The sequence below is a fragment of the Molossus molossus genome, unplaced genomic scaffold, assembly GCF_014108415.1.
Source record: "Molossus molossus isolate mMolMol1 unplaced genomic scaffold, mMolMol1.p scaffold_m16_p_17, whole genome shotgun sequence".
NCBI classification, from domain to species: domain Eukaryota; kingdom Metazoa; phylum Chordata; class Mammalia; order Chiroptera; family Molossidae; genus Molossus; species Molossus molossus.
The window spans coordinates 14493077-14518020 of NW_023425352.1; the positions used below are offsets into that span (position 1 = coordinate 14493077).

General features: G+C 44.6%; 1 protein-coding gene across 3 annotated transcripts in view; it reads left to right on the forward strand.

Moving 5' to 3' along the window:
• Nucleotides 1-1143: 1143 nt before the first annotated feature.
• GPAM (glycerol-3-phosphate acyltransferase, mitochondrial) overlaps nucleotides 1144-24944 on the forward strand; it is a 33370-nt gene continuing 9569 nt past the window's right edge. Inside the window, exons 1-15 of one of the 3 annotated variants that reach the window (XM_036265389.1) lie at nucleotides 1144-1198; nucleotides 2926-3056; nucleotides 4151-4273; nucleotides 6704-6777; nucleotides 8909-9022; nucleotides 10879-11025; nucleotides 11535-11631; nucleotides 12242-12378; nucleotides 15020-15119; nucleotides 15663-15875; nucleotides 17620-17733; nucleotides 18833-18918; nucleotides 19659-19774; nucleotides 21658-21728; nucleotides 23091-23355. In XM_036265389.1, coding sequence (XP_036121282.1) covers nucleotides 2955-3056; nucleotides 4151-4273; nucleotides 6704-6777; nucleotides 8909-9022; nucleotides 10879-11025; nucleotides 11535-11631; nucleotides 12242-12378; nucleotides 15020-15119; nucleotides 15663-15875; nucleotides 17620-17733; nucleotides 18833-18918; nucleotides 19659-19774; nucleotides 21658-21728; nucleotides 23091-23355 — 1759 coding nt within the window. In that variant the 5' untranslated portion in view covers nucleotides 1144-1198; nucleotides 2926-2954. Of the gene's footprint in view, nucleotides 1199-1286; nucleotides 1666-2925; nucleotides 3057-4150; nucleotides 4274-6703; nucleotides 6778-8908; nucleotides 9023-10878; nucleotides 11026-11534; nucleotides 11632-12241; nucleotides 12379-15019; nucleotides 15120-15662; nucleotides 15876-17619; nucleotides 17734-18832; nucleotides 18919-19658; nucleotides 19775-21657; nucleotides 21729-23090; nucleotides 23356-24944 lie in introns of those variants that run through there. The other 2 variants (XM_036265388.1, XR_004960013.1) reach the window with 2 other exon arrangements.

Sequence of the window (24944 nt, forward strand, 5' to 3'; positions counted from 1 at the left end):
CCTTCTTATTCCTCCGCTTCAACAAGCATTTACTTGTTGGGCTTAATACAACACCGCATGTAGTGCCCCTGCCTACAGTCTGAGGCAAGTCACTGACATTGACGAGTTCATCTCCTGGAAGAACGGCACAGTGGGTGAGACCCACGGTGTGGTGCCACAGTGAGCCTGTGGGATTCCACAGGAACGCCAGAGCCAGGGAAAGCGGTGGCACGGGCAGTTAGGAGTGTGAGCGTGCACGGCGTGGCCAGGACAGACGGTCCAGAGGATGAAGTAAGGGACTCCTGCTGGAGACCAGTGGGAAAGTGGAAGCTGACAGGTGGGCGCCTGTGTGCCAGGCTCAGGCGTTTGGACTGCCAGGGAGCTCCGGAGCGTTGCTGACGGTGGGCATGGGCACCGATTTGTTTCGAAGGGAGGTTGAGGGCAGGGGCTACTTCTCAAGCATCTTTGTATTCCCAGCTGCTAGCTGACATCGCTGCTTGCTGCGCAAGGGCGGGCAGCGGTCCTCTCTCCCTTCCACTGTACCAGTGCTCTGGACAACCGCGGCCCCTCTACAGAACGACCAGCTGGGGAAACCACCTTTGTACCTGGTGCTGCTTTGAAGGGCTGAACGTGGGCAAACTGGGATTCCGACGTTCTGTTTCTTTTAATTCCTCATTTTCTCCCTTGAAGGAAAAGGTCCTCGGCCACTATTACAGGAATGACACCAAAGGACCATTCCCACGCCCCCACCCCAATAAATTCGACATCGTCTTAGAAATCTCATAACGAGGCAGACCGCACACACGCACGGAAACCCGCGCACACGCCCGGCAGAGCCCGGGGGGATCCCAGCCCCCGAAGAGCGGGTTACACAGCGCGGCCTGGGGTCACGCGCGCTCGCGGGGCCGCGCCCGGGCGGGATACCCTCGCTCGCGCCCACACGTCGGGCTGGGCCACAAAGACGCCGCTTGTGTGCAGCTGTCCTCCCCCGACACCCACGCGCCGCGCGCGAGGCCACGAGCCCCCGGGCGGGCGGACTCGCGGCGGCCGCGTCATCCCCGCGCGCCCGTTGCGTCATCAGGGGGCGACAGTGCAGCCGCCCCGGCGGAGACCGCAAGTGCCGGCAGCGGCCGCCCCGGACGCTCGCGGAGCCGCGAGTGCGAGCCGCCTGGGCGGGAGCCGGCTGCGGAGGCTGCGCGGGCCGGGAGCGGCGGGACAGGTGCGTGGCCGCTCTCTGCGCGGGAGCCGGCGTGACTCCTGCAAGTCGCCGGGCGCTGTGTCCCCCTGACTCCTCCCCCGAGTTCCGGGGATCCCCTGGAGAAATGGGTTCCGACCTGTGCCGCGGTGGGGATCGGGGTTGTGCTCTTCCGGGAGACCAGGTGGAGGCCGGGCTTCCTCTTTGGGCCGGCACCCTGCGCACCTGCATGGGACGTGGGGGCCATGGGTTTGGCGTTGGGGCTGCAGGGGTGCTGAGAGCAGCTGAGGCTGGGGACGTTCCCACGACAGACGGTTCTGATTGACTGGGCGGAGCGCTCACGGGGTGACAGACACTGTGCTAGGCGCGTTCTATGCACGGTCCGGTCCTCCCGGCGACCCAGGAGGTGAGGCTGTCATATTAATGCACATTTTCCAGACCGGGAAGCCAGGGCGCAGAAGTTAACCAACTTGGCCAACGTCCCCCAGAGGGTAAGACTGGGAATTGAACTCGAGTATGACTTCAGGGCTGCCCCTGCCTCGGTCCCTTGTAGATCTCACAGTTGGCTCCCGTCAGCCCATAGTGTGGCACCTCCGGATTTTTTTTTTTTAAACTTTCGATTTTTGATGAACGGTGTGGGGAGGGAAGAGCGGAGAGTAGACTTCTGCACAAGCCTCCCTCCTCCCCTCGCACTGGGGCCAGCGCCTGCTCATATTCCGGCTGCAGGGGCTCCCCCTATTGTGGCTACATTCTGCACCTGCAACTGATAGCGAAGTTTTATAATACCGAACAGCTTTCATGCCATGTGCATTGCTTTACTCTTCTCTCCTCTCACCTCTTGCGTTAGTTGTTACATAGGTTAAATTGTTAAGGTCGCAGATAGAGTTTTGCTGATGGTAACAGTTACCACAGCAAACCCATGTGGCGATTATAGAGAAATCAGAGTATGACCTCCAAAGAACACTGGAATCGACCGTTTAAAGTTTTAAAGGAATAATTTAAGGTGCGAAATAGCCCAAAGCTATCTCAAAATAATTGGAAACTTATGTTAGAACGTTTTTATATTTTAGGTTAGTATGTATCAATTTTCTTTAGCAATTCATTTAGTGAACATTTTCCAGTAGGGTAGGAAAAAGAAAAGGCTTATTGAAAGGATGAACACTTATAAATCAAATTTTTCAAATAAGGTGGTTTTATTTTAGAGCTTTGTCAATGTACATGCAAATATTTCAATTAAGGCAGCACAAGAAAATTAAGAGCTTAGTCGGTTTAAGTGGGAAACTTTAGAGGTGCCCTCTTTGCCTTTACTCTTTTGCATTATTGCATAGGATGCATGAATTCCTAGCACATAATTTTAAAAAGTATCTACTTATGTGTGTACATGTAACTTATATTTAATTAAACACATGCCTTCACCCCTACCCCCAGGAACTATTCAACTATTAACACAGACAAAATAATTCTTTGTCATGTACCTGAAATAAGCTACTATTTACTCTTACAAATTCAGAGTTGTTTTGTTTAGAAAGTCTAAAGATACAAAGATTGATTATTTTAAAGTCAAAGCTGCCTAACTGAGTCATATAAACACATCAAAGTCTGTTTTTACACTTTGAACCTGTTCTAAGTCTGTCAGTGGTTCATTTGACATCCTATTATGGAGCAAAACCTATAGAAGTCAGAATTTTGAGTTCTGGTGTTTACTTTCTAGATTCTTTATTAACTGAAATGGTATATATATATTTTTATAGCACATGATTTAGGAGTTACGCTTTGTGACATGGATGATTCTGCACTGACCCTTGACACAATAGATGTTTCTTATCTGCCAAATTCATCAGAATACAGTGTTGGCCCATGTAAGCATGCAAGTGAGGAATGGGTAAGTTGAAGATTACAATGCAGTTTAAAAGCGGTCAACCTAAAGATGTTCATTTCAGTGTTGTTTATGAATGTGGAAATGCTGAAGCCAAGTTAATACCAATAACTGGGAAGAAAAAAATTGGGTAAAAATTTTAACTACAGACATTATGTTAAAAGCAAAATAATTTTGCATAGGAAAAAAAAGCCTACTAGTAATTATTTTGGGTGGTGTCATTATAAAGATAGTTTTAAAATGTTCCTGTATCTATTTTCCATAATTACATCTATAAGTATATATTTTGTGATGGAAATGAAGTTTATTTAAAATATTAAAAATAGGGAATACATTTTAGTATGAGCCCAATCCGAAGGGCATACATTATCTTGTATTGTTTTCCCTATTTCAACATAACATGGCATGTTTAAAATAGTTCTTGAACACTATCTGTTTTATATGAAAAATAATGATGGAGGTTTTTTGTTTCTGTTTTTTGCTTATTTTTTGAGCATGCTATATCAGTGGGATTTGAGCAACAGATGAACTCAAAGTTAAGAGAAAAATGTTTAGAACAGAAGAGTGGAGTTTGACCCTAATGGTGCAGTACAGCTATAAATTCATTTTCAGCCATTACACTCCCTTGTTAAAATAAAGGATTGTTCTAAGTATTCCTTGTTTTTTATTTAAAGCAAAATATTCCAAGTTGTATTATAACAACTTGCTTACTATGTAAGGCCTTGGTAGTTCATTTGTGGGAGTGTGTGATTTAACAGTGAGATCGACTGTTAGCATAGGGACCCAGGAGTCTTACTTTATTCATCCTGATACTGTCAGAGGCTGTTTGACCTTTTCCAACTTTGTTTTAAAACCTTGAATGCCGCTTTGAGTGTATAGTTATTGCCTGCTATTACTATTCTTAGGTGCTCTGCTTTTGCTCATGTTCCAAGAGTTGATCAGGGAGGGAGTACCTTGAATGAAAATCACTCCGAGAAACACATAATTATGCCACTACCCAAAGTTTCTCTTCTATCTGAAATATCTCAGTTTTAGAGATAACGTTGACAATTATAATTTTCTTGCCATTTAGTGACCACTTTTTCCTTAATATTTATTAGGGTGAGTGTGGTTTCAGATCTACTGTCTTCAGATCTGCAACCTTGAAATGGAAAGAAAGCCTAATGAACCGGAAGAGGCCATTTGTCGGAAGATGTTGTTATTCTTGTACTCCCCAGAGCTGGGTAAGAATGTGACTGCTTGTTGATCTTTAATAAACTTTTGAAACATGTGCCATAGATTTCCAGCTTTGTGTGAATTTGGTATTGAGCAAATACCTAATAGACTTCATTCATTTTTAGAATGTAAAGCCATGTTTATTAACCAAATATTCCAAGTAAAGATGCCAACTCAATTTTTCTTTCCATTCATATCATCATTAAATGTTGGGCCAGTAGTTGATGCTAGACAAGATTTGGGTTCTTTAGTAGTTTTTGGTATAACTTTGGGGGCAGAGTAGATCTTACTTTCAATTAATTCTTTCAGAGAGTAGGTGGAAATCTTGATGCAACTTCTAGATGTTGAACCTCAGCCCCGTGGCTTTGCTGTACTCTTGTTAAATTTCTATTTCGGAGTGATGGGGGATGGGTGTCTGTTGACTCCGTGATGGCGAAGAATGGTCACTAAAAGCTTAGGTGAAGACTTAAAGAAGAACGTATATGGGCTTGTTGTTTGTATTTTGGTGAAAAACATAACCATGTACAATATTCCACATTACAGTGTGGGTGTCAGTATTTGACAAGAGTTGATTAGAGGAGAGGGGTGCTTCTGATGGCATTTTGCCAGAGGGATGAGTTTGCACAGGACGGTAGAATCTCATGTGGCTGCGTCCTGAAGCAGTAGAGTTACCTGTCAAAAGGTACACCTGGATGTTATGTTCTCGCTGAGATGGGTCAGTTACCAGGACACAGAAATTCTGCCATTTAAGGGCCTGTCCTTTACAGAGGTTGTTTATAACCTGTGTGAATAGCTAACTGTGCTGTGTGTATTTTCCGTTCAGGGATAAAGGGATTTACTAACCTGGGAGAGACTTGTGTGGGACCCAAGCAGTTTATGTTAAATATTTAGGTCTGCTCAGGAATGTCTTGATATAAATATTATTCCTTTAAAATCACAAGTGCCTTTTGGCAAGAATTAGGTAGCACTGAAGGATCATGGAAATTTCTAGTCCAGGAATAAAGCCAGTTCAAATGAATAGGCAATAAAATAAAGATTTAAATAGAAGATCATGTGGCTTTATTTACTTATTTTTAGATGTGGCATCTCATCTAATTCTAATTTTGAATGCTTAAAAGATCAAAACAATACCTTAACTCTAATGTGTCATTAAGTCAGGAGAGAGTATGGGAAATTATTTGGTAGCAGGGATGGTTTGGGGTGAGGATAGGTGAGTAGTGTAAGAGATCATTGATTTTTGCCTAAATATATTACCTGAACAACTTTAGGTACCATTGTACCTAAATATAGGAGCTGAACTTGATCTTGCAATTCTTCCATGGCACATTTATTTAAAATAATTTTTGGTTGACAATATTTTTATAGTAATTTTTTTGATATTTGCTACCCTTTCTCTGAAGTCCTATTTTCCTTTTCTCTAAAGAGCTTCCACCTAGTATTTTTATATCTTTTGTTGAGGGTACATTATGCTTGCTTAGTATTTACTTGTGCGAAGTTTACTTTTTGTCCCACTTGACAGAGTTATAGACTTTTTCTTTTCAGCAGTTACATTATCCCATGAAGTGGAATAGTCGTTTTAGAGGAATAAAAAGACCATACTCTTTGGGACAAGATGTAGGATTGAATTGTAAACTTTTGCCAGACTCAATTTTTCTTTCTGTAAAATGGGGATTATAATTCTTATGTGTCAGGATTGTTGGGAGATTTACTAATCTAATAATAACTGCATGTTACTTTTGTTGTTAGTAATTCAACTTTATTTGCAGAACAGTCACAGTTTTATTTTAGTGACAGAGCATGTAGCCAATAGTGTTGATTATAGCCTAATACATAAAGTGTCAGTACCAAGATATAAAGCCTCTCCTTGGCTTATTGTGGAAACTGGCCATGAATTACATCCCTTGAACATCAAAGATAAAGTTCACGTTTACACATGCTAGTACCAGCTCACATGGGAGTTTTCAAATACAATTAGCAGTGATCCCCCTGTTGAGTTCGGAACATATGAAATGTTGGTACTCCCATGGGAAAAAAAATAATAGCAATTTTCCTATATTGCCTCCCCCACCCACCTCTAAAAAATTTTACACATGTTACTTTTAGCATAGTAGTTTTCTAGTTTGGAAACAGTGAACTCACCAGTATTTCTGTCAATGACTTAAGCTGTCTGTAGCTCCAACTTTTTTGGGTTGGAGGGTGGGGAGTGGGGCAGGGCAGGGCAGGGAGAGGCACTATTTCCTTTGCAAGGTGTTAAGGATTAATTTTTGAGTTTGTAACCTTTTTAAAGTTTTAACAAGTTTTCTTCATCACCTTGATTTTTGAAGCAATGCCTAAAGTGATGCCTGAATTTTGAAAGTTATCAAGTACTCATAATGCAAGGTCTTCACCAGCAAACCAGTCGCATATTTATGTCTATGTTTATTTTTTGTTTTATGTAGGATAAGTTTTTCAACCCCAGTATCCCGTCTTTGGGCTTGAGGAATGTTATTTATATCAATGAAACTCACACAAGGTAAAAAGAAATTTCTCGTACTTCCGCTACATCTCAAGAGAAAAACTCTATAATAAGTAATGCACTGTAAGATGAATCTCATTATGTTTTTGAGAGTTAATAGAATTTGAGTTTCTGGCACAAGAGGCTTTATCCAAAACTTGGAAACAATATAGCCACCTGAGAGACCTATTACTATCTCACTGCTGTAATTGTATAATAAATATTTTCTTGAGAGTGTAGATATTGCTTATAGCTTTCTCTAACATACTCGTGATTTTGCATTGTGATATTCCAAATTGTGATACAGATTTGTCTAAGGAGAGGTGTAGGTTTGAATGTCTTGTGATCTTTTATGACTATTTTATACTTAAAGGATAACTATTTTATACTTTAAAAAAGTATAGCCAATCTAGAGTTTTAGAAGATACTTTCCTCTATTGAGCAAACATTTTTTGATTTATTATTAGCTTAATGTTTTTCTTAGAATTCTTACTTCCAAATTCCAGGCAAGTGGGGATAGGCGTCAGGCAGCTGAGTGGGAGAAGAGAGGCGTTGTTTGCTGTGGATTTAGGGAGAGAGGAAGGAGGGGGAAGGGTGTGTGAATGTCTTAGGGGCACGAGAGGAGTGGCCACCAGAAATGCTACCTGTTCTTAGAATTCTAAAAGTAAATGCCTGGCGTAGGGAAGCAGTAAGCTCAGGTGATGAGAAATACTTGAATTTCTACGAAAAATTGATTCAAAAAATCAAATCTTAAATTTTAAGTCTTTCTGATGTTACTGTTCATAATTTGATGATGATCATGAACAAACATGACAATATCTACAGATATATTAGTTAAGGTTTGTTTTTTTTAATAGAACTGAAGTCCAGGGAGGTAGTTTTTTCTGTTCCCATACTCCCCCTTCTGGTTCATTGACCCCTGCCACCCCCCTTGGTTGACATGATTAAGATCCTAAGAAAGAGGTCTCATAGGGTCCCTTCTTTATATTAAGTACACATTTAATATATAAAGCCAAAGGGTCTGTTTGTTGCCCTCAATTGGAGGCAGTTGAGAAAAACATTCATATTGACAAGACAAAATGAAACTGTTCAATGTAATAAGCTGCCTGTGCAGGTGTGTTCTCTGTTTAGCTCTTCTGTGTGTTACATGAAGCAAAGCCTAAATATTTACACACACACACACACACACACACACACACACAGCTTTCAGTCCATTGCAAAGGGATTCCATAGGGAGTTTGGACTTTGTACATTCCAGTAATAATTATGAAAGTTTTCACTGAAGAAAGAGTTTAGAATTAAACACTTAACATATTGGGCCAAGTTTTCAGAGAACCGAGACAAAAGAGAAGAGGAAGAAAAAGAGAATGCCAGGAAGGTGCATGTGACTCATAATCAGTTCTCCCTCAAATTCGAGGGCTTTTTGGCCCTTTTCAGAATTGGTGAATTTACCATTGAAATCTTTTGTTTACATGAATACCATGGAGGCATAATAATAAGGCATTATACAATCATTACTAACAGTATCAAATCTTTGCGTAATGAAAGTTTGTAGCATTCTTATTCTGAGGTACCTGTCCCCAACCCCCTCATCCAAATAACACACAGTCACTGCTGGGAACATGTCCTATCCCTTAGGTATGTTGAATATATATATTTTTCTTTTTTCTTTTAAGATTAAGAACTTCTGATTTCGGGAGCCTAGTAAACAACCTTAGAAGAATTATTATAACAACAACATTAAAAATTAGCCCTGAGTAATAAGAAAAGACTTCCAAATTATCTTTTATAGCCCATAGCTCTAGCTGTAAGCTGTGTGTATATATGTGTGTGTGTGTGTGTATGTGGAATTACTTTTTGTAGCATTAATAAAGTAAGATATCTTTGTTTCTTTGGTTTTTATATTTGGGTTATTATTTGGCAAAGTAACACAATATAGGCATTAATACACAAGTTCTAAGTTTAAATTTTAGCTGAGAGTACATGAAAGACATCGGAATGATATTGTCTGAACTCCAGAGGAAAGTTTGCTACAGGAGTGGGTGAAATGAGACCTTGTTCTCACAGGAGAAAAACCACTGTATAATTTAAGCAGCTTGTTTTAAGTGTTCCTGGAGTACTTCTCTGCTAAAGGATTTTCATGTTGCAGGCACCGAGGATGGCTTGCAAGGCGTCTTTCTTACGTACTTTTCGTTCAGGAGCGAGAGGTCCATAAAGGCATGTTTGCCACCAATGTGGCAGAAAATGTGCTGAACAGCAGCCGGTAAGGGGTAAGGGTGGGGGCGCTTGGTGAAGGGTGGGGATGGGCCACAGGAGGGGGACCGAGGAAGTAATTTCCTTTATTAACCTGTAGTGCCTCTGGACTCTGTCTCCAGAGGCATTTGCATTTCCAAGTTAAATGTTAAGCTCCAAATGGAAACCAAGGAAAGGCAGACCGATGGTTTAGGTGAGCAGGGCCCTGCAGGAATAGCAGGCTTGTTTTATGGGTTAACAAGTGAAGGGGTTTTTTATACTTGAAAGACAAGTTGGAGTCAGACATGCGCATATTTGCAAAGTTCTCTGTTAAGTATTCTGTAATATGAAAGTTTAAGGACATTACATTTTCCATTTTCTATTTTGTAGCCAAAAGAGAAGGTAGTTTGATATTTCTTTTTTTTTTTTTTTTGTTTTTTTTTTTTTTAATCCTCACCCGAAGATATTTTTCCATTTTTTGTACAGATAGAATGGGAGGGAGAGAGAGGAAGGGAGAGAGAGAGAGAGAGAAACATCGACGTGAAGGGACACATCGAGTGGTTGCCACCCGCACGACCAACCAGGGCCGGGGACAAACTGCAACCGAAGTACATGCCCTTAGCGGGAACCGAACCCGGGTCTCTCTGGACCGCAGGCCGACGCTCTAACCGCTGAGCCAAACTGGCCAGGGCAGTTTGATATTTCAGTTGAACAGTTATTGAGTACCTAGGCAGAAATCTTTGTACTAGGAAATCTATGTTAGAAATTTTAAGAGAGGAAGATCCTATCCTTGATCTTAGAGGAGCTTGTTTACAAATGGAAGAGACTAGCTTGAACTCAGGTGGACTGGGGAGGTGCATTATTGAGAAAATCGGGCATTAGAATCGGGGGTTTGGAAGAAGATTGGTCTCTGTCCACATCGTTGGTGTGGTCCACGTTCCGCATCAACCTGGATTTGGGTGCCTGGAGATGGGTGGATTGGAAGATGTTCAGCAGTGCAGGCCTATGGTGTGGTTGCTAAGGCTTGAACAGTGGTGGCGCATAATAGGTCCTCAAATATTTATTGATTGAGTGATGGAATGAGTGAATAGTTGATAACATCAGTTGCAACGGTGAGAGAAAACACAGTTATTTGAAACTCCCTTGGAATATTATATATTCTGTTTTCTAGGTAAAAACCTTCAAGTATGTTTCATTCTATGCATGTATTTTGACTAGTAACTAGAATGTTAGAAGTGATTTGAGGAGGTCTGGCCTCATGTGTTCTTCCCTACGTCATGTGAGAGATTCACGAGACTGGCTAGATCTTTCCTTTACCTCATTGCTTACTGTTCTGTGCTCTCTTAGTCTTGAGCTCCGCCTCTTTAAAATTATCGGTTTTATTTGAAAACACTTGTAAATATATATGTCCCTCTTGCATCCCTCCTAGAGAGTTTTATATGGAATTCTAATGGCGTCACACTGTAAATGAACGATTGGGTCTTCCAAAGTAAAATTAGACATTACTTTGACAGCAGGTTTTGGATGCCTCTGAATCACATGCCTAAATGGATCCTATTCCCTTTCTATCTTCTGCCAGAGTGCAGCTTTGTGTCTCTCCCAGCGTAGCTGAAACATTCAAATCCACATAGCTGTTATGCAGGGAATTTGAATTAAATCCCTAAATTGGCTTTTCAGGGTCCTCAGGGGTTCATTGCGTTAGGAATACAATATCCTTAATATTGAATAGACAACCAAAGAAAACACTTGTAATGAGCGTATTCTCTCACATTACCACGTATTAGAGAGAAGGTACGTTTTGTTTTGTGATCCGTAGCTGTGGTTTACAAAATACTGAATGCAGAATGGAGCCCAGAACCAGTTGCATTGTCTTTCTCTTCAAATCAGAGTGCAAGATGCCATTGCAGAAGTGGCAGCCGAACTAAACCCCGATGGCTCTGCCCAGCAGCAGTCGAAAGCCATCAGCAAAGTGCGGAAGAGAGCCAGAAGGATCCTCGAAGAAATGGTCGCCACTGTCTCACCAGCAATGATCAGGTATCACCAGGCGAGCGAACGCTTTCGGCCACCTTCCTCTCCTCGCACAGCGCCTTCGGTCCACACGTCTGAACGTACATGACGTCACACACAACTCCTCTCTATGTTCTTGTTCGACTTCATGGGGCGTAGCTGTGGCAGGCTTTAAGACGCCCTAACCTCTGCTAAATGTTAGCAGGGATTGTATTACTGCTCATACTTACTCTCTGGACTGGGTGTGAGCTGGGTTTCACATGCCCATGTCTTGAAGGGAGTGGTTTTTTGTCATTCTGCTCCCTGATGTACTCTGGGCCATTTGCTTCTAACATCTAAAGTGTGCCGTGAGAGTGAAAGTAAGATTTTAGTCTATACTAAATGGATACTTTTATAAGTAGTATAATATGAAGAGTCAGCTGTTTAATCCCACAATTCAGGCTCACACACATATACACGCACACAGTCACTTCCAAGCACTGCACACACACGTACATTTGAACTTCTTTGTCTTTTGTTTTCGTTTTTCCTTTCAGACTGACCGGATGGGTGCTGCTAAAGCTGTTCAATAGCTTCTTCTGGAACATTCAGATTCACAAGGGCCAACTCGAGATGGTTAAAGCTGCAACCGAGGCAAGAAACCTGGGGATCTGCCCTTCTCCACGTTTGTGGAGGGATTTGATAATCTTTTGAAAGTGTTCTCTTGTGTACCGTTGTGCATTCCAACCCAGCCGGGAGATTCCCCCGTGGGAGGTAACCACAGAGCTGTGTGCGGGAGGAGCGGCGGGTGAAGGAGGACCACCAGCGTGCAGGCCCCTTTAGTGAGTCACCCGGCAGCAATTCTGAACGTCAGGTTGAACAGTCCCCGTTTTGCGCATGAGGAAATAAACGCTCAGATAGATTAAGACATTTTCCAAGGCCCAGCTCATAGGTGACTTCCTAGGATTTCAAACCGAACCGGGCTTGACTCTGAAACCAGCGCTTTGTGCACGATCAGAGCTGCCCTGAGAGACATCGGCTCCACTTGAACTCGCGATTGCTCGTCTCCTTCCCCGATTCTTTGTTTTTGTCGTTGTTTTTAGCTAGATATATATTAAATGGAAAGAATTCATGTTACTGGAAAATGTTTTTAAAGAACAACTCACTGATTAGCCCAGTCTGAGTGACTCGAACAAATGTGAAATTACAAAGTGTGCTTGAACCATGCATTCGCATGTTAAATTTGGCGTTTTCCTTTCGCTAGATGAATCTGCCACTTATATTTCTGCCGGTTCATCGATCGCACATCGACTACCTGCTGCTCACTTTTGTTCTTTTCTGCCATAACATCAAAGCGCCCTACATCGCTTCAGGCAATAATCTCAACATCCCCATCTTCAGGTCAGATCAGCTGCTTCTGTAATTTAAAGTGTGGAAAAGATGATACTCTGAACTTTTATTCTTTTATTATTATACCTTTTGACATGTTATTATAAAGATGTTATGTTATGTTAGCCTTTTATTTTCACTGTAAAAATAATGCATGTTCATTGTGAAAAGTACAAAAAAGCATTAAGACTATCATCATTATTTCTGGGTTTTATATGGGATACTTGGTGAGCTGTGAGTACTAAGCTTAATGGGCTCCATTTACCAAAAGGATAAAAGGCAATTAGACAAGAGAGCAAATTACTGTGTCAGGCTTGGCAGTGGGGGTTTGGGATGGGCCGTGGGATGGTGGTTTAAAGGTAGGTGAGAAGAACCATACCTGTTAACTTCCACCTTATAATTTAGAGCAGCTAGAAACCTGTGACAACTACAGCATAACATGAAGGTATATATCTTAGAGGTTTTCAGGAGAATGAAATGTGTTCCATCCAGAAGAAATAGTATGTGACAAGGCAGCAAGATTCAAAAGCTTGTTTTGTCCAGGCAGTGGTGGACAGTTTAGCTGGGTGACAATGTTGGATGTCCTGGCCGGGGTTGAGGCAGTAGGTGGTGACTGCATAGGTAGTGAGGACAAGATAAAGTAAGTTCTGAGCCCAGACTTCAGAGTGTATTCTGTACTTGAGAAATTACATGGTCAGATTTGCATTTCAAAAAGTCATTGTGGATTAGAGGGAGTTAGAACAATTCTGACTCTGTAGCAATAGTTCAGGCAAAATAATGAAGGCTTACATGAAAAGCATAGTGATACTGGTGGAGGAGAGGTGAGCATCGATTTGAACAGTGTTTAGTAAGTTGAATTTACAAGAGCAAATGCTAGTCCAGAGGAGGGGCTCCACAGAGCGGGAGAAGCGCAAGGGGTGAGGGGGGAGGAAGACTCCCAGGTGTTTACCTCCAGGGAACTGGGTAGGTCTCCAGCTGCTCCCCAAGGGGGAGTTGGTGAGGAGTAGGTTCAGCTGGTTAAGGAAATTGCAGTTTGAAACTTAAAAGCTTAAAGCATCTGCAAGGTCAGCTCTGTGGGTAGCAGAGAGTCAAGGATGGCTTTAGGGGGGGACTGGAAGGGAGTGGGCCGGCAGTGTGTGCAGGTGGGCGTCACAAAGTGGCCCTCATTACCTCTGCCAGCTGTGAAGTCGGAGCCGCAGCCTCAGTCCAGGTGGCTCCTTCCTAATCACTTAGCTCAGAGTTCTGTCTAACGGACTCACGTGAATGACTGGCAAGAAGTCAGCTGATATTTACTCAGCTATGCTATAGACAAGAGAGAACAAGATACATAAATCCTGCCTTTAAATAGCTCATAATCTAATGGGGAATGTAGACAAACAGAACTAGCTATCATACAGCGTGACATGACCCCACAGGGCAGATGTGCTTTTCCAGGGACTGAATATCTATGTTTGCTCTCCTGGGCACCTCTTCCTAGTACTGAGCAACCTGGGAAGCTGAATTAGGCATCAGAAAGTCGCTGGAAGGCACAGATTTAGAGCAAAGTCTGGGTGCTAGAAGACAGTAACCAGAATAACTCACGTAGTCATTCTCTCCAGGTTCAACTCGGATCTCTTGGAAGTGTTTGCTAAGCACGGATTACTTCTCCCGGTTCAGCTGTCCTTGTTATGTAACTCTATGCCAGGACTGCCTAGCCGCCTTTGCTTCTGACGTGACAGACTGGGTGACCTGGCCTGTTGGCAAATCTTTTGTCACATGCTGGTCTGCACATTCACAGACCACTTTTCAGGGTGGTTTATTTTTGTGGGTGGTTCATCTCATTCCTTATGAACTTATTTTGCAGAATTTTACTCTCAAAGGGTGGTATTAAGCTCTAGGAACATCTTACTGTTGCCTTATTATACAGACTATGGGAGAACCAAATATATATAATTAAGTTATATTTATATTAATAGCACTGTATTTGGAAAGAATAGGAGAAGGTTCTGAGTTTGGAGAGGTTGAGTATTAGAACATTGCAAGTTCATATAAAAAATCAGCATTATAGAAAGAGACCTGGGGCTGTGAAAAAAAATTGTTTTATTCCTATATGTAGGTACATGAAGCAGATTCTTGTTTCATGTTTTCAGAAGATGGTTATGCTTGGTTTCAGCTTGATAACATTATCCTGGTCTCACGGAACAATCTGTGAGCAATACTTATTGGAGAATATTCTCTGAAGCGGCTTTTGTAACATCACAGTTATTTCGTAGTGAATGTGCCAGAGGCAGGTTTTGGGATTTCGGACAGTCAGTGTCTGGAGACCCTGGACGGGGTTGAAATGTAGCAGGATTTCACAATCCTAAGCTCTAGCGCATCGGAGTTGCATCAGTTTTTAAGTGAAGCCTGGAGGACTGGTGGGATCGTGTGGACAAAGCTTCGACTTTGGCTTGGAGCAGAGGCAGCAGGGCCTCAGCCCGCGAAGAGATACTCTAAAGGCTGATGAGTGACATGAACGGCTGGAACAGGTCAGCAACAAGAAGACGGGCAAGTGTCCCCCTGCTCACTGCCAGCAGCTCCAGCGACACGTGGTTTATATTCCATGGCAAATGCTTGGAAGGGACTTGGAATCTGAGTATTCTTTTAAATAATTAGTGCATTTTTGAATTTACAGTACCTTGATCCATAAGCTGGGGGGCTTTTTCATACGACGGAGGCTGGATGAAACTCCAGATGGACGGAAGGATATTCTCTACAGAGCTCTGCTCCACGGGGTAGGTGTCATCTCTAACTATCCTAAAGCCATTGTGATAGGTACCACAGGAGAGGGAAGAAGAGAGACTTGATTGAGAATTGTTTTTAAAGTATTTTTTCTTTAATGATTTTAGAGAGGAAGGGAGAGGGAGAGAGATAAAAACATTGATGAGAGACAACATCAATTGGCTGCATCCTGTATGCCCCCCACTGGGGATCGGGCCCACAACCTGGGCATGTGCCCTGATCGGGAATCGAACCAGCGACCTCTTGGTGCAGGGGTCGACGCTCAACCACTGAGCCAGCCGGGCTTGATTGAGATTTTTAAAAATTGTTGTCTGAGTAATTATGTAATTGATTATTGCTTGGGTATGGGTTTGGTGATTATTTTTTGTTATCAGACTATAGCATTAGAGGAGCTGCCTTGCTATTATTTATGTAAGTAAAATATTTTGTCAGTAGTGAAATTATATTGGTCTTTGGTGTGTTTTTAAGATTTAACTTGGCTGAACCTTTTCTGAGTTGGTGGTCTTAAATTCATGCTTTACTCTCCTGATACCCAGCACATAGTGGAACTACTCCGACAGCAGCAGTTCTTGGAGATTTTTCTGGAAGGCACTCGCTCCCGGAGTGGGAAAACCTCCTGTGCTCGGGCAGGACTTCTGTCAGTTGTGGTGGACACTCTGGCCACCAATACCATCCCAGACATCCTGGTAATCCCCGTTGGGATCTCCTACGATCGTATTATCGAAGGTCACTACAATGGCGAACAGCTGGTAAGAGGACTGCCTACCCCAAATCTTCTTTGCTTTCAAGTCTGTTGCTTTTACAGTTTATTAGGACTTTTTCTTGGTACCACCTAGTTTTAAAGCACTGTCGTAAACCTGGCAGAGTGGGTCTGGGCATAGCTGTCACCTCCTGGGTCCGCCCGATTGGCAGTGCTCATGTGGCTCTTACCTGCACCTGGAGGAAGTGACCAGATTCGATGTATCAGTGCAGCCTTGGTCATGGGACTGGGAAGTAGAAGGTCACTTGGCACTGAGCTGCCATCTCTGCTCGGGGGAGGTGGTTTGTGTGGCTTGTTCTCCCCAGGGCTTACTGTTTATGTTCAGATTTTAAGTTAAGCCTGAAGGACTGGTGGGGTCATGTCGGTCAAACTACTATAAATTAATTTGAGAAATGGCAGTAATGTTTTTTGTAAACTTCTTGCTGAAGTAAGTATAACAGTTATAGAAGAATGCACAAATCATGAACATATAGCTTGAATTATCACACAGTTAACACACCCACATAACCAGCACCAAACTCAAGAAAATATTATCAGCACCCTGGGAACCCCCCTGTGCCCTTCTCATTGCTGACCCCTCGGGGGTCACCACTTACCCTGACTTCTTAAGGAGCAGAGTCGTTTTCCTGGTCTGGAACTCCACAGGTGGCGTTGCGTAGTGTGTGGTCTCTGCATCAAGCAGGTGTTTGCACGCTCCTCCATGTCATTGCATTTACTTATTCTCATAGCTGCATAGTATTCCAATGTCTGAATATACCATAGTGTATTTATCCTGTTGTAGAAGAACAGTTTGGTTCTAGTTTTTGACTGTGATCTTTTTGTAAGTTTCTCTTGATGACCATATATGTGCATTCTGCTGGGCGTGTGCCTGGGAGTTTGGAATCGTTGGGTCATAAAATATATGCATGTTCAGCTTTAGTAAATACTGCCAAGCAGTTTACCAGGATGCTCTCCCGACTGAGCACTGCCAGCACTGTGAAGGTCCAGAGCACTTCAGTGCTGTTCTTTTTAGTGTGACAATCTTGGGCAAAGTACTTGTTTCAAGCCAACTGCCCCAAACATGTCAGAAGCTCCAGGATACTTGGTAATTGGAGGCTTTAACAGTTAGTGGTAGACCTGGATTATTTCTGTACCTCTTAGGAGACCCCCCCTCGAGTATGTTAGGTGTCTGTGCTGAATGTGGATTCCTCTCATGCTGACTGTCTCCAGATCATAGATCTGAGTCCTGTGTCCATTATACGGCCACCATTGTGCCTTATGTATATTAAATATTCAGTAAATGCTTACTAAGTGAATAATTAACTTACAGGCCACTGTGGGGCTGGATTTGACATTCAGCTGTCTAATGTTAGGTATTTGGGCTCTGGTGATCATCAGACTTTACCTAAGTGACCCCTTTGACATCTGATTTTTATCTGAGAAGTGCAGAATCGTTTTTTAACCTATGTCATTTAATCCTTCATTAGTGTGCAGTTGTGTGTTTGTGAACGCTATAAATAGTGTACTGAATGAATTAGTGTTAAATGTTTTCATTGGCCAGATTACCTGTCCCGATGACAGGTCTCAGTCAATGAACACTTACTTTCCTTGTTCGTTCATTGTTGTTTTTTCAATATGAACCTCCGGTTTCCATAAAAAACAAAAACAAAGAACTGTGTTCTTTGGATAACAGAATGTTTGCATATGTGTGAGCTGTATTTCTTACCGTGTTATTCTTTCGACATTGGATTTAGGGAAAACCTAAGAAGAACGAGAGCCTTTGGAGTGTAGCTAGGGGCGTGATCAGAATGTTACGGAAAAACTACGGGTGTGTCAGAGTGGACTTCGCCCAGCCGTTCTCCTTGAAGGTGGGTGTCTGCCGGACGAAGCTGTTTGAAAGCACGGGCGTGGCTGGTGTCAGTCCCCGTCCTGCCTGCAGCCCCGCCTCTGTCGCCTCAGTTTCTCCTCTTGTAAAATGGGGACTAGGTCAAAAATGGCATTTCCTAAATTTTCCCACCAAATTATGCCTGTTAACAAGGGACAGTAAATATCTGTCTTTGGGAGATAGCGGGTTCATTGTTTATTGTTTTTTTGTTTTTTTTTTCAATTTATGAGACTTTTGCATGTTGTTTAATAACATATATCGGTATTTTTTATTATGTTTTTAAATTGCCTTTGGGGGAAGTTTTTCAAAACACGAACCTTAAATGCTGGGTACAAGTCAACCTCGGATGATGCTGTGACCTCCTAAGAGCGATCTGGGACCCACATGTTCTGAGGGGTGGGGTCTTCCTCATGGGAAGCAGCATGGGGGGGGGGGCTGGTGGTCTTTGAGGTCCTGGCAGTTTTCAGTTGCTCGGATGTTTGAAGTGGTTAAAGAGAAAGAGAAGATGGGTAAAGGAGGCGGGAACCCGGGGATCAGGACAGAAGTCCCGCTTCTCTCTTCCACTTCCTGGTTTTATTTTAAAACTGAATTGCTGTGCTAGATGCTTTCTGGCTTATGCACTTTCGACTCCTAGGAACCTCATCACTTCTTACCACTTTCAAAACCAGTGTTGCATAGCTTCTCTGTCTTGCTGTGATTTGCTTTTGGGTTGAGGTTCTTTGGAATGTTATGTGACCCTCAGGTTGTTAGATTTCATTTAGAAAGCATGATTATGTCAGTTATTGGTAATAATATATTGGGAATATAAAATTTCTTTAAAATGTGAGAAAAGTTAAATTTTCTCCTTTAATTTATAAATGACTTTGCTTACGCATCGTCCTGTTCTTTGTATCTTCAGTTCTTAGATTTCATGTTGACAGTGTTCTGTGAATCACTCTGGACTTCTGAAGACAGTGTAGGGTATAAGAAGTAATCCTCATGCTCTGTAGCATGGCTCATTTCATGAAAACTTTTTGAAGATCGAATATATTTTTATACGTGTATTTAAATGAGACAATAAGAGTCAATTTCCCCTCCCCCAGGAATATTTAGAAAGCCAAAGTCAGAAACCCGTGTCTGCCCCACTTTCTCTGGAGCAAGCTCTCTTACCAGCTATCCTTCCTTCGAGGTGAGGTTTGTGGACATTTTTTATACTAACTAAATTTTTTATACTAACTAAACCATCAAGTGTCTGTTACTTCTTATATTGCATAGAAAAGTAGGTTAGCTTTAGTAAGAACGTGCATGTTCTTGTTTTCACTTTCTAGCTGGAGTAACTTTGCTCTTGGTCTTATAAGGATGGTGCAGTAATGCACTTTCATAGTGTGGAGGTTTTTATTTATTTTCATTATAAAGTCTATTTAATTTGTGAATCAGGTAGGCGTTTTTATTTGTGCTTTTGAATGTTTGAACTGAATTCTTTTTGACAGTAGCTTAGATTATACACATTGTACATAAGTGCAATGTGTCAGAGATTTTCTGTGTGAATTTTCCAGAATTCAGAATGAGTTGTAGCATAGAGGAATTGAATATTAAACTCTTCCTTTAATGTGTTTAAGTGTCAAATTTTCATAAATGTTTTCAAACAAAGTATCTTGCTTTTATGCATTTTTTCAGCCAGTAGGTTTTACAAATGATGTACCAATAGACTGTTTAGTTATAACTAAAAATGTGTTTTGGCCAGGAGGAGTATTGGACATAACAGGGTATATCGTGGGGGAAAACAAGCCACAGAAATAATCTATTTGTGGTTTACATTTAGAATATGTAGTAACTTACAGTGTGTCATACCTTCAGCCTTTAGGCCCACATACTTTGCTTTGTAAAAGAGTGGGGTTGTCGAAGTCTAATTTTTAAGAAACTTTTCAGACCCAATGATGCTGCTACTGAAGGTGCAGACGCGTCCACTACCGCGGCGAGCGGTGCCACAGACGAGGCGTTCCGGAGGAGACTGATCGCAAACCTGGCGGAGCACATTCTCTTCAGTAAGCCGGGTGACAGACGGGGCTCTGCAGTCCTGACCAGCCGGGGGGCGGACCACACGGGTTCTGGAGGCTGCTGTAGTTTGCTTCCACTTACACTTCTTTTTAAAAAAAATATTTTTTTTTCTTTATTGATTTCAGAGAGAAAGGAAGGGAGAGGGAGAGAGAGATAGAAACATAGTTGAGAGAGAACATCGATTGGCCGCCTCCTGCATGCCCCCCACTGGGGTTGAAGCCCACAACCTGGGCATGTGTCCTGACCGGGAATCGAACTGGCGACCTCTTGGTGCGTGGGTCAGTGCTCAACCACTGAGCCACACTGGCTGGGCACAAATGGTCTCTTTATTTGAGATTATTTCATAGACATTCCCATATTTGATTTATATGATTATAATTTTCTGAAAATTCAGAGTATTGGGTTATGGACTCGAGTCATTCTCAAACGTATTTCTGTCCCCTTCTTCCCTCCCTCTGACCTGCCTCAGGCCAGGTTGGAAGAGGCCGTGAAAACGCGGAGCGCCTTGCGGTGGGTCTGTGGCAGGCCGGGCAGGGCGTTCTCGCACACCCAAGGGCCAGGCGGGGCTCTCATGTCACCAGGAGGAAGCGGAGGCTGGGGAATTGCCTGAATTTCCCCAAGTCGTGAAATTACCTAGTGTAGAAGTTAGGTTTGTAGCCCAAATTGTTTTACTTTGAATCCACTTTCTCGACCCTGCACCTGTGTTACTGTGGTGCCCATCGGGGGACTGTAGAATTGCAGGCATGCCGACCTGTGTTAATGTGGTGCCCGTTGGGGGACTGTAAAATTGCAGGCACGCAGACCTGTGTTACTGTGGTGCCCGGGGAGGACTGTAGAATTGCAGGCACGCAGACCTGTGTAACTGTGGTGCCTGTCGGGAGGGCTGTAGAATTGCAGGCACGCAGACCTGTGTTACTGTGGTGCCCGGGGAGGACTGTAGAATTGCAGGCATGCAGACCTGTGTTACTGTGGTGCCCGGGGGAGGGCTGTAGAATTGCAGGCACGCAGACCTGTGTTACTGTGGTGCCTGTCAGGGGAGGGCTGTAGAATTGCAGGCACGCAGACCTGTGTTACTGTGGTGCCTGTCAGGGGAGGGCTGTAGAATTGCAGGCACGCAGACCTGTGTTACTGTGGTGCCTGTCAGGGGAGGGCTGTAGAATTGCAGGCACGCAGACCTGTGTTACTGTGGTGCCCGGGGGAGGGCTGTAGAATTGCAGGCACGCAGACCTGTGTTACTGTGGTGCCCGGGGGAGGGCTGTAGAATTGCAGGCACGCAGACCTGTGTTACTGTGGTGCCCGGGGGAGGGCTGTAGAATCGCAGGCACGCAGACCTGTGTTACTGTGGTGCCCGGGGGAGGGCTGTAGAATTGCAGGCACGCAGACCTGTGTTACTGTAGTGCCCGGGGGAGGGCTGTAGAATTGCAGGCACGCAGACCTGTGTTACTGTGGTGCCCGGGGGAGGACTGTAGAATTGCAGGCACGCAGACTGTGTTACTGTGGTGCCCGGGGAGGACTGTAGAATTGCAGGCACGCAGACCGTGGCCAGGAAGACATCCAGAAGCACAGCCGGTGCCCTGTGGAGCTCGCAGACCAGGCGCACACTCTGGGTCTGGGTGTCCATAACGGTGTCTCTTGGCCATTCAGTGACGGAATTTCATGATCCTGGATTCTGTTACATGATGAATAGCGATCTGTAATGGCCCAGGACGTGGTATCATGTTGTAACTTCCTTTTGATAAGTCACCTCTGTGGGAAATGTGGTAGAGGAGTTCTATAATTTTACATACTCCTATTTATATTTAGGTACTTCAACAAGTTTCAGTTATGTATTTTTAAAAAGTGAAACTGAAGCTTTGTGTTCACCTTGCAGCTGCCAGCAAGTCCTGTGCCATCATGTCGACGCACATCGTGGCCTGCCTGCTGCTCTACAGACACAGGCAGGTATGTCGTGTGCCGGGGGGGGGGCGTGGGAATGCTGGCGCTCTCCTGCTGGCGTGCTGGTAGGTTTGGGCCACTCCTGCTGGTACTGTGAGGTAATAGTGATGTCAGCCGAGGACCCTGCGCATGGGAGCTATACACCCGATGAAGAAATCTACATGAAGATGACTCAGAGACAGCTACATATATATTAGTAGGACGTTCTTTGAGTGATATAGTTCATGTAAATAAGACATATTTTAATTGACATGCAGGTAGCTAATGGTTTCTCAGCCATTCAACTTGCATTTAGGACCACGTTCCACCCTCCCACAATGCACTTGTGCTGTGATGGGCCATGTTCTCAACACCAATCATAGTGCCAGTATCTACAGGCACCCAATAAATATTTGTCATATATGTATTTACTGTGAGGGAAACTCTTGCTAAAAATAAGCACATCTTACTTTCAGATGGTGGCTTCTTTTCTTTGTGATCTTTTTTCTTTTAAACCCTCACCCTAGAATATTTTTCCATTTATTTTTAGATTGTGTGGGAGGGAGGGGTAGATAGAGAGAGAAAGAGAGAAACATCGATGTGAGAGAGACACATCAGTTGGTTGCCTCCCGCAAGACCCCGACCAGGGCCCGGTACTGAACCTCATCCGAGGTACGTGCCCTTGACTGAAATCGAACCCACGGCTCTTTGGTCCAGGGGCTAATGCTCTAACCGCTGAGCCAAACTGGCCAGGGCCCCTTTGTGATCCTAGTGCTCACTTGTGCGTGGCTAGTGCTCTCTGGATGTGGAATAGCAATTTCTTGACACTCTGCAGAATAGCAATTTCTTGACCTTCTGCAGGACCGGCTTTTTAATTGGGTGTTTTTGCTTTTTAACGGGTGTTGTGGCCCTTGTCTCTGTGTGCTGGCGGGTGTTGCGGCCCTTGTCTCTGTGTGCTGACGGGTGTTGCGGCCCTTGTCTCTGTGTGCTGACGGGTGTTGCGGCCCTTGTCTCTGTGTGCTGGCGGGTGTTGCGGCCCTTGTCTCTGTGTGCTGGCGGTGTTGCGGCCCTTGTCTCTGTGTGCTGGCGGGTGTTGCGGCCCTTGTCTCTGTGTGCTGGCGGGTGTTGCGGCCCTTGTCTCTGTGTGCTGGCGGGTGTTGCGGCCCTGTCTCTGTGTGCTGGCGGGTGTTGCGGCCCTTGTCTCTGTGTGCTGGCGGGTGTTGCGGCCCTTGTCTCTGTGTGCTGGCGGGTGTTGCGGCCCTTGTCTCTGTGTGCTGACGGGGAGCTGCAGGAAAGCCAAGGCCAGAAAGAAAACCCTTGGAACGGCCTCTCAGCTCTTTGGGAAGCAATTTTCTGCTGTCCTGAGAGCATTGGTGTCTGTTTCTCTAGGGAATTGATCTCTCCACATTGGTGGAAGACTTCTTTGTGATGAAGGAGGAAGTCCTGGCCCGGGATTTTGACTTGGGGTTCTCGGGAAATTCAGAAGATGTGGTCATACATGCCGTACAGCTGCTGGGAAACTGCGTCACGGTCACCCACACCAGCAGGAATGATGAGTTTTTCATCACTCCCAGCACAACTATCCCCTCGGTCTTCGAGCTTAACTTCTACAGCAACGGGGTCCTGCACGTCTTTATCATGGAGGCTATCATAGGTAGGAGGGTCCTGCATGTCTTTATCCTGGAGGCCATCATAGGTAGGAGGGTCCTGCACGTCTTTATCATGGAGGCCATCGTAGGTAGGAGGGTCCTGCACGTCTTTGTCCTGGAGGCCATCATAGGTAGGAGGGTCCTGCACGTCTTTATCATGGAGGCCATCATAGGTAGGAGGGTCCTGCACGTCTTTGTCCTGGAGGCCATCATAGGTAGGAGGGTCCTGCACGTCTTTGTCCTGGAGGCCATCATAGGTAGGAGGGTCCTGCACGTCTTTATCATGGAGGCCATCGTAGGTAGGAGGGTCCTGCACGTCTTTATCCTGGAGGCCATCATAGGTAGGAGGGTCCTGCACGTCTTTATCCTGGAGGCCATCATAGGTAGGAGGGTCCTGCACGTCTTTGTCCTGGAGGCCATCATAGGTAGGAGGGTCCTGCACGTCTTTATCATGGAGGCCATCATAGGTAGGAGGGTCCTGCACGTCTTTATCATGGAGGCCATCGTAGGTAGGAGGGTCCTGCACGTCTTTATCCTGGAGGCCATCATAGGTAGGAGGGTCCTGCACGTCTTTATCCTGGAGGCCATCATAGGTAGGAGGGTCCTGCACGTCTTTATCATGGAGGCCATCATAGGTAGGAGGGTCCTGCACGTCTTTATCCTGGAGGCCATCATAGGTAGGAGGGTCCTGCACGTCTTTATCATGGAGGCCATCATAGGTAGGAGGGTCCTGCACGTCTTTATCATGGAGGCCATCGTAGGTAGGAGGGTCCTGCACGTCTTTATCCTGGAGGCCATCATAGGTAGGAGGGTCCTGCACGTCTTTATCATGGAGGCCATCGTAGGTAGGAGGGTCCTGCACGTCTTTATCCTGGAGGCCATCATAGGTAGGAGGGTCCTGCACGTCTTTATCATGGAGGCCATCGTAGGTAGGAGGGTCCTGCACGTCTTTATCCTGGAGGCCATCATAGGTAGGAGGGTCCTGCACGTCTTTATCATGGAGGCCATCATAGGTAGGAGGGTCCTGCACGTCTTTATCATGGAGGCCATCATAGGTAGGAGGGTCCTGCACGTCTTTATCCTGGAGGCCATCATAGGTAGGAGGGTCCTGCACGTCTTTATCCTGGAGGCCATCATAGGTAGGAGGGTCCTGCACGTCTTTGTCCTGGAGGCCATCATAGGTAGGAGGGTCCTGCACGTCTTTATCCTGGAGGCCATCATAGGTAGGAGGGTCCTGCACGTCTTTATCATGGAGGCCATCATAGGTAGGAGGGTCCTGCACGTCTTTATCCCGGAGGCCATCATAGGTAGGAGGGTCCTGCATGTCTTTATCCCGGAGGCCATCATAGGTAGGAGGGTCCTGCACGTCTTTATCCTGGAGGCCATCATAGGTAGGAGGGTCCTGCACGTCTTTATCCTGGAGGCCATCATAGGTAGGAGGGTCCTGCACGTCTTTATCCTGGAGGCCATCATAGGTAGGAGGGTCCTGCACGTCTTTATCCTGGAGGCCATCATAGGTAGGAGGGTCCTGCACGTCTTTATCCTGGAGGCCATCATAGGTAGGAGGGTCCTGCACGTCTTTATCCTGGAGGCC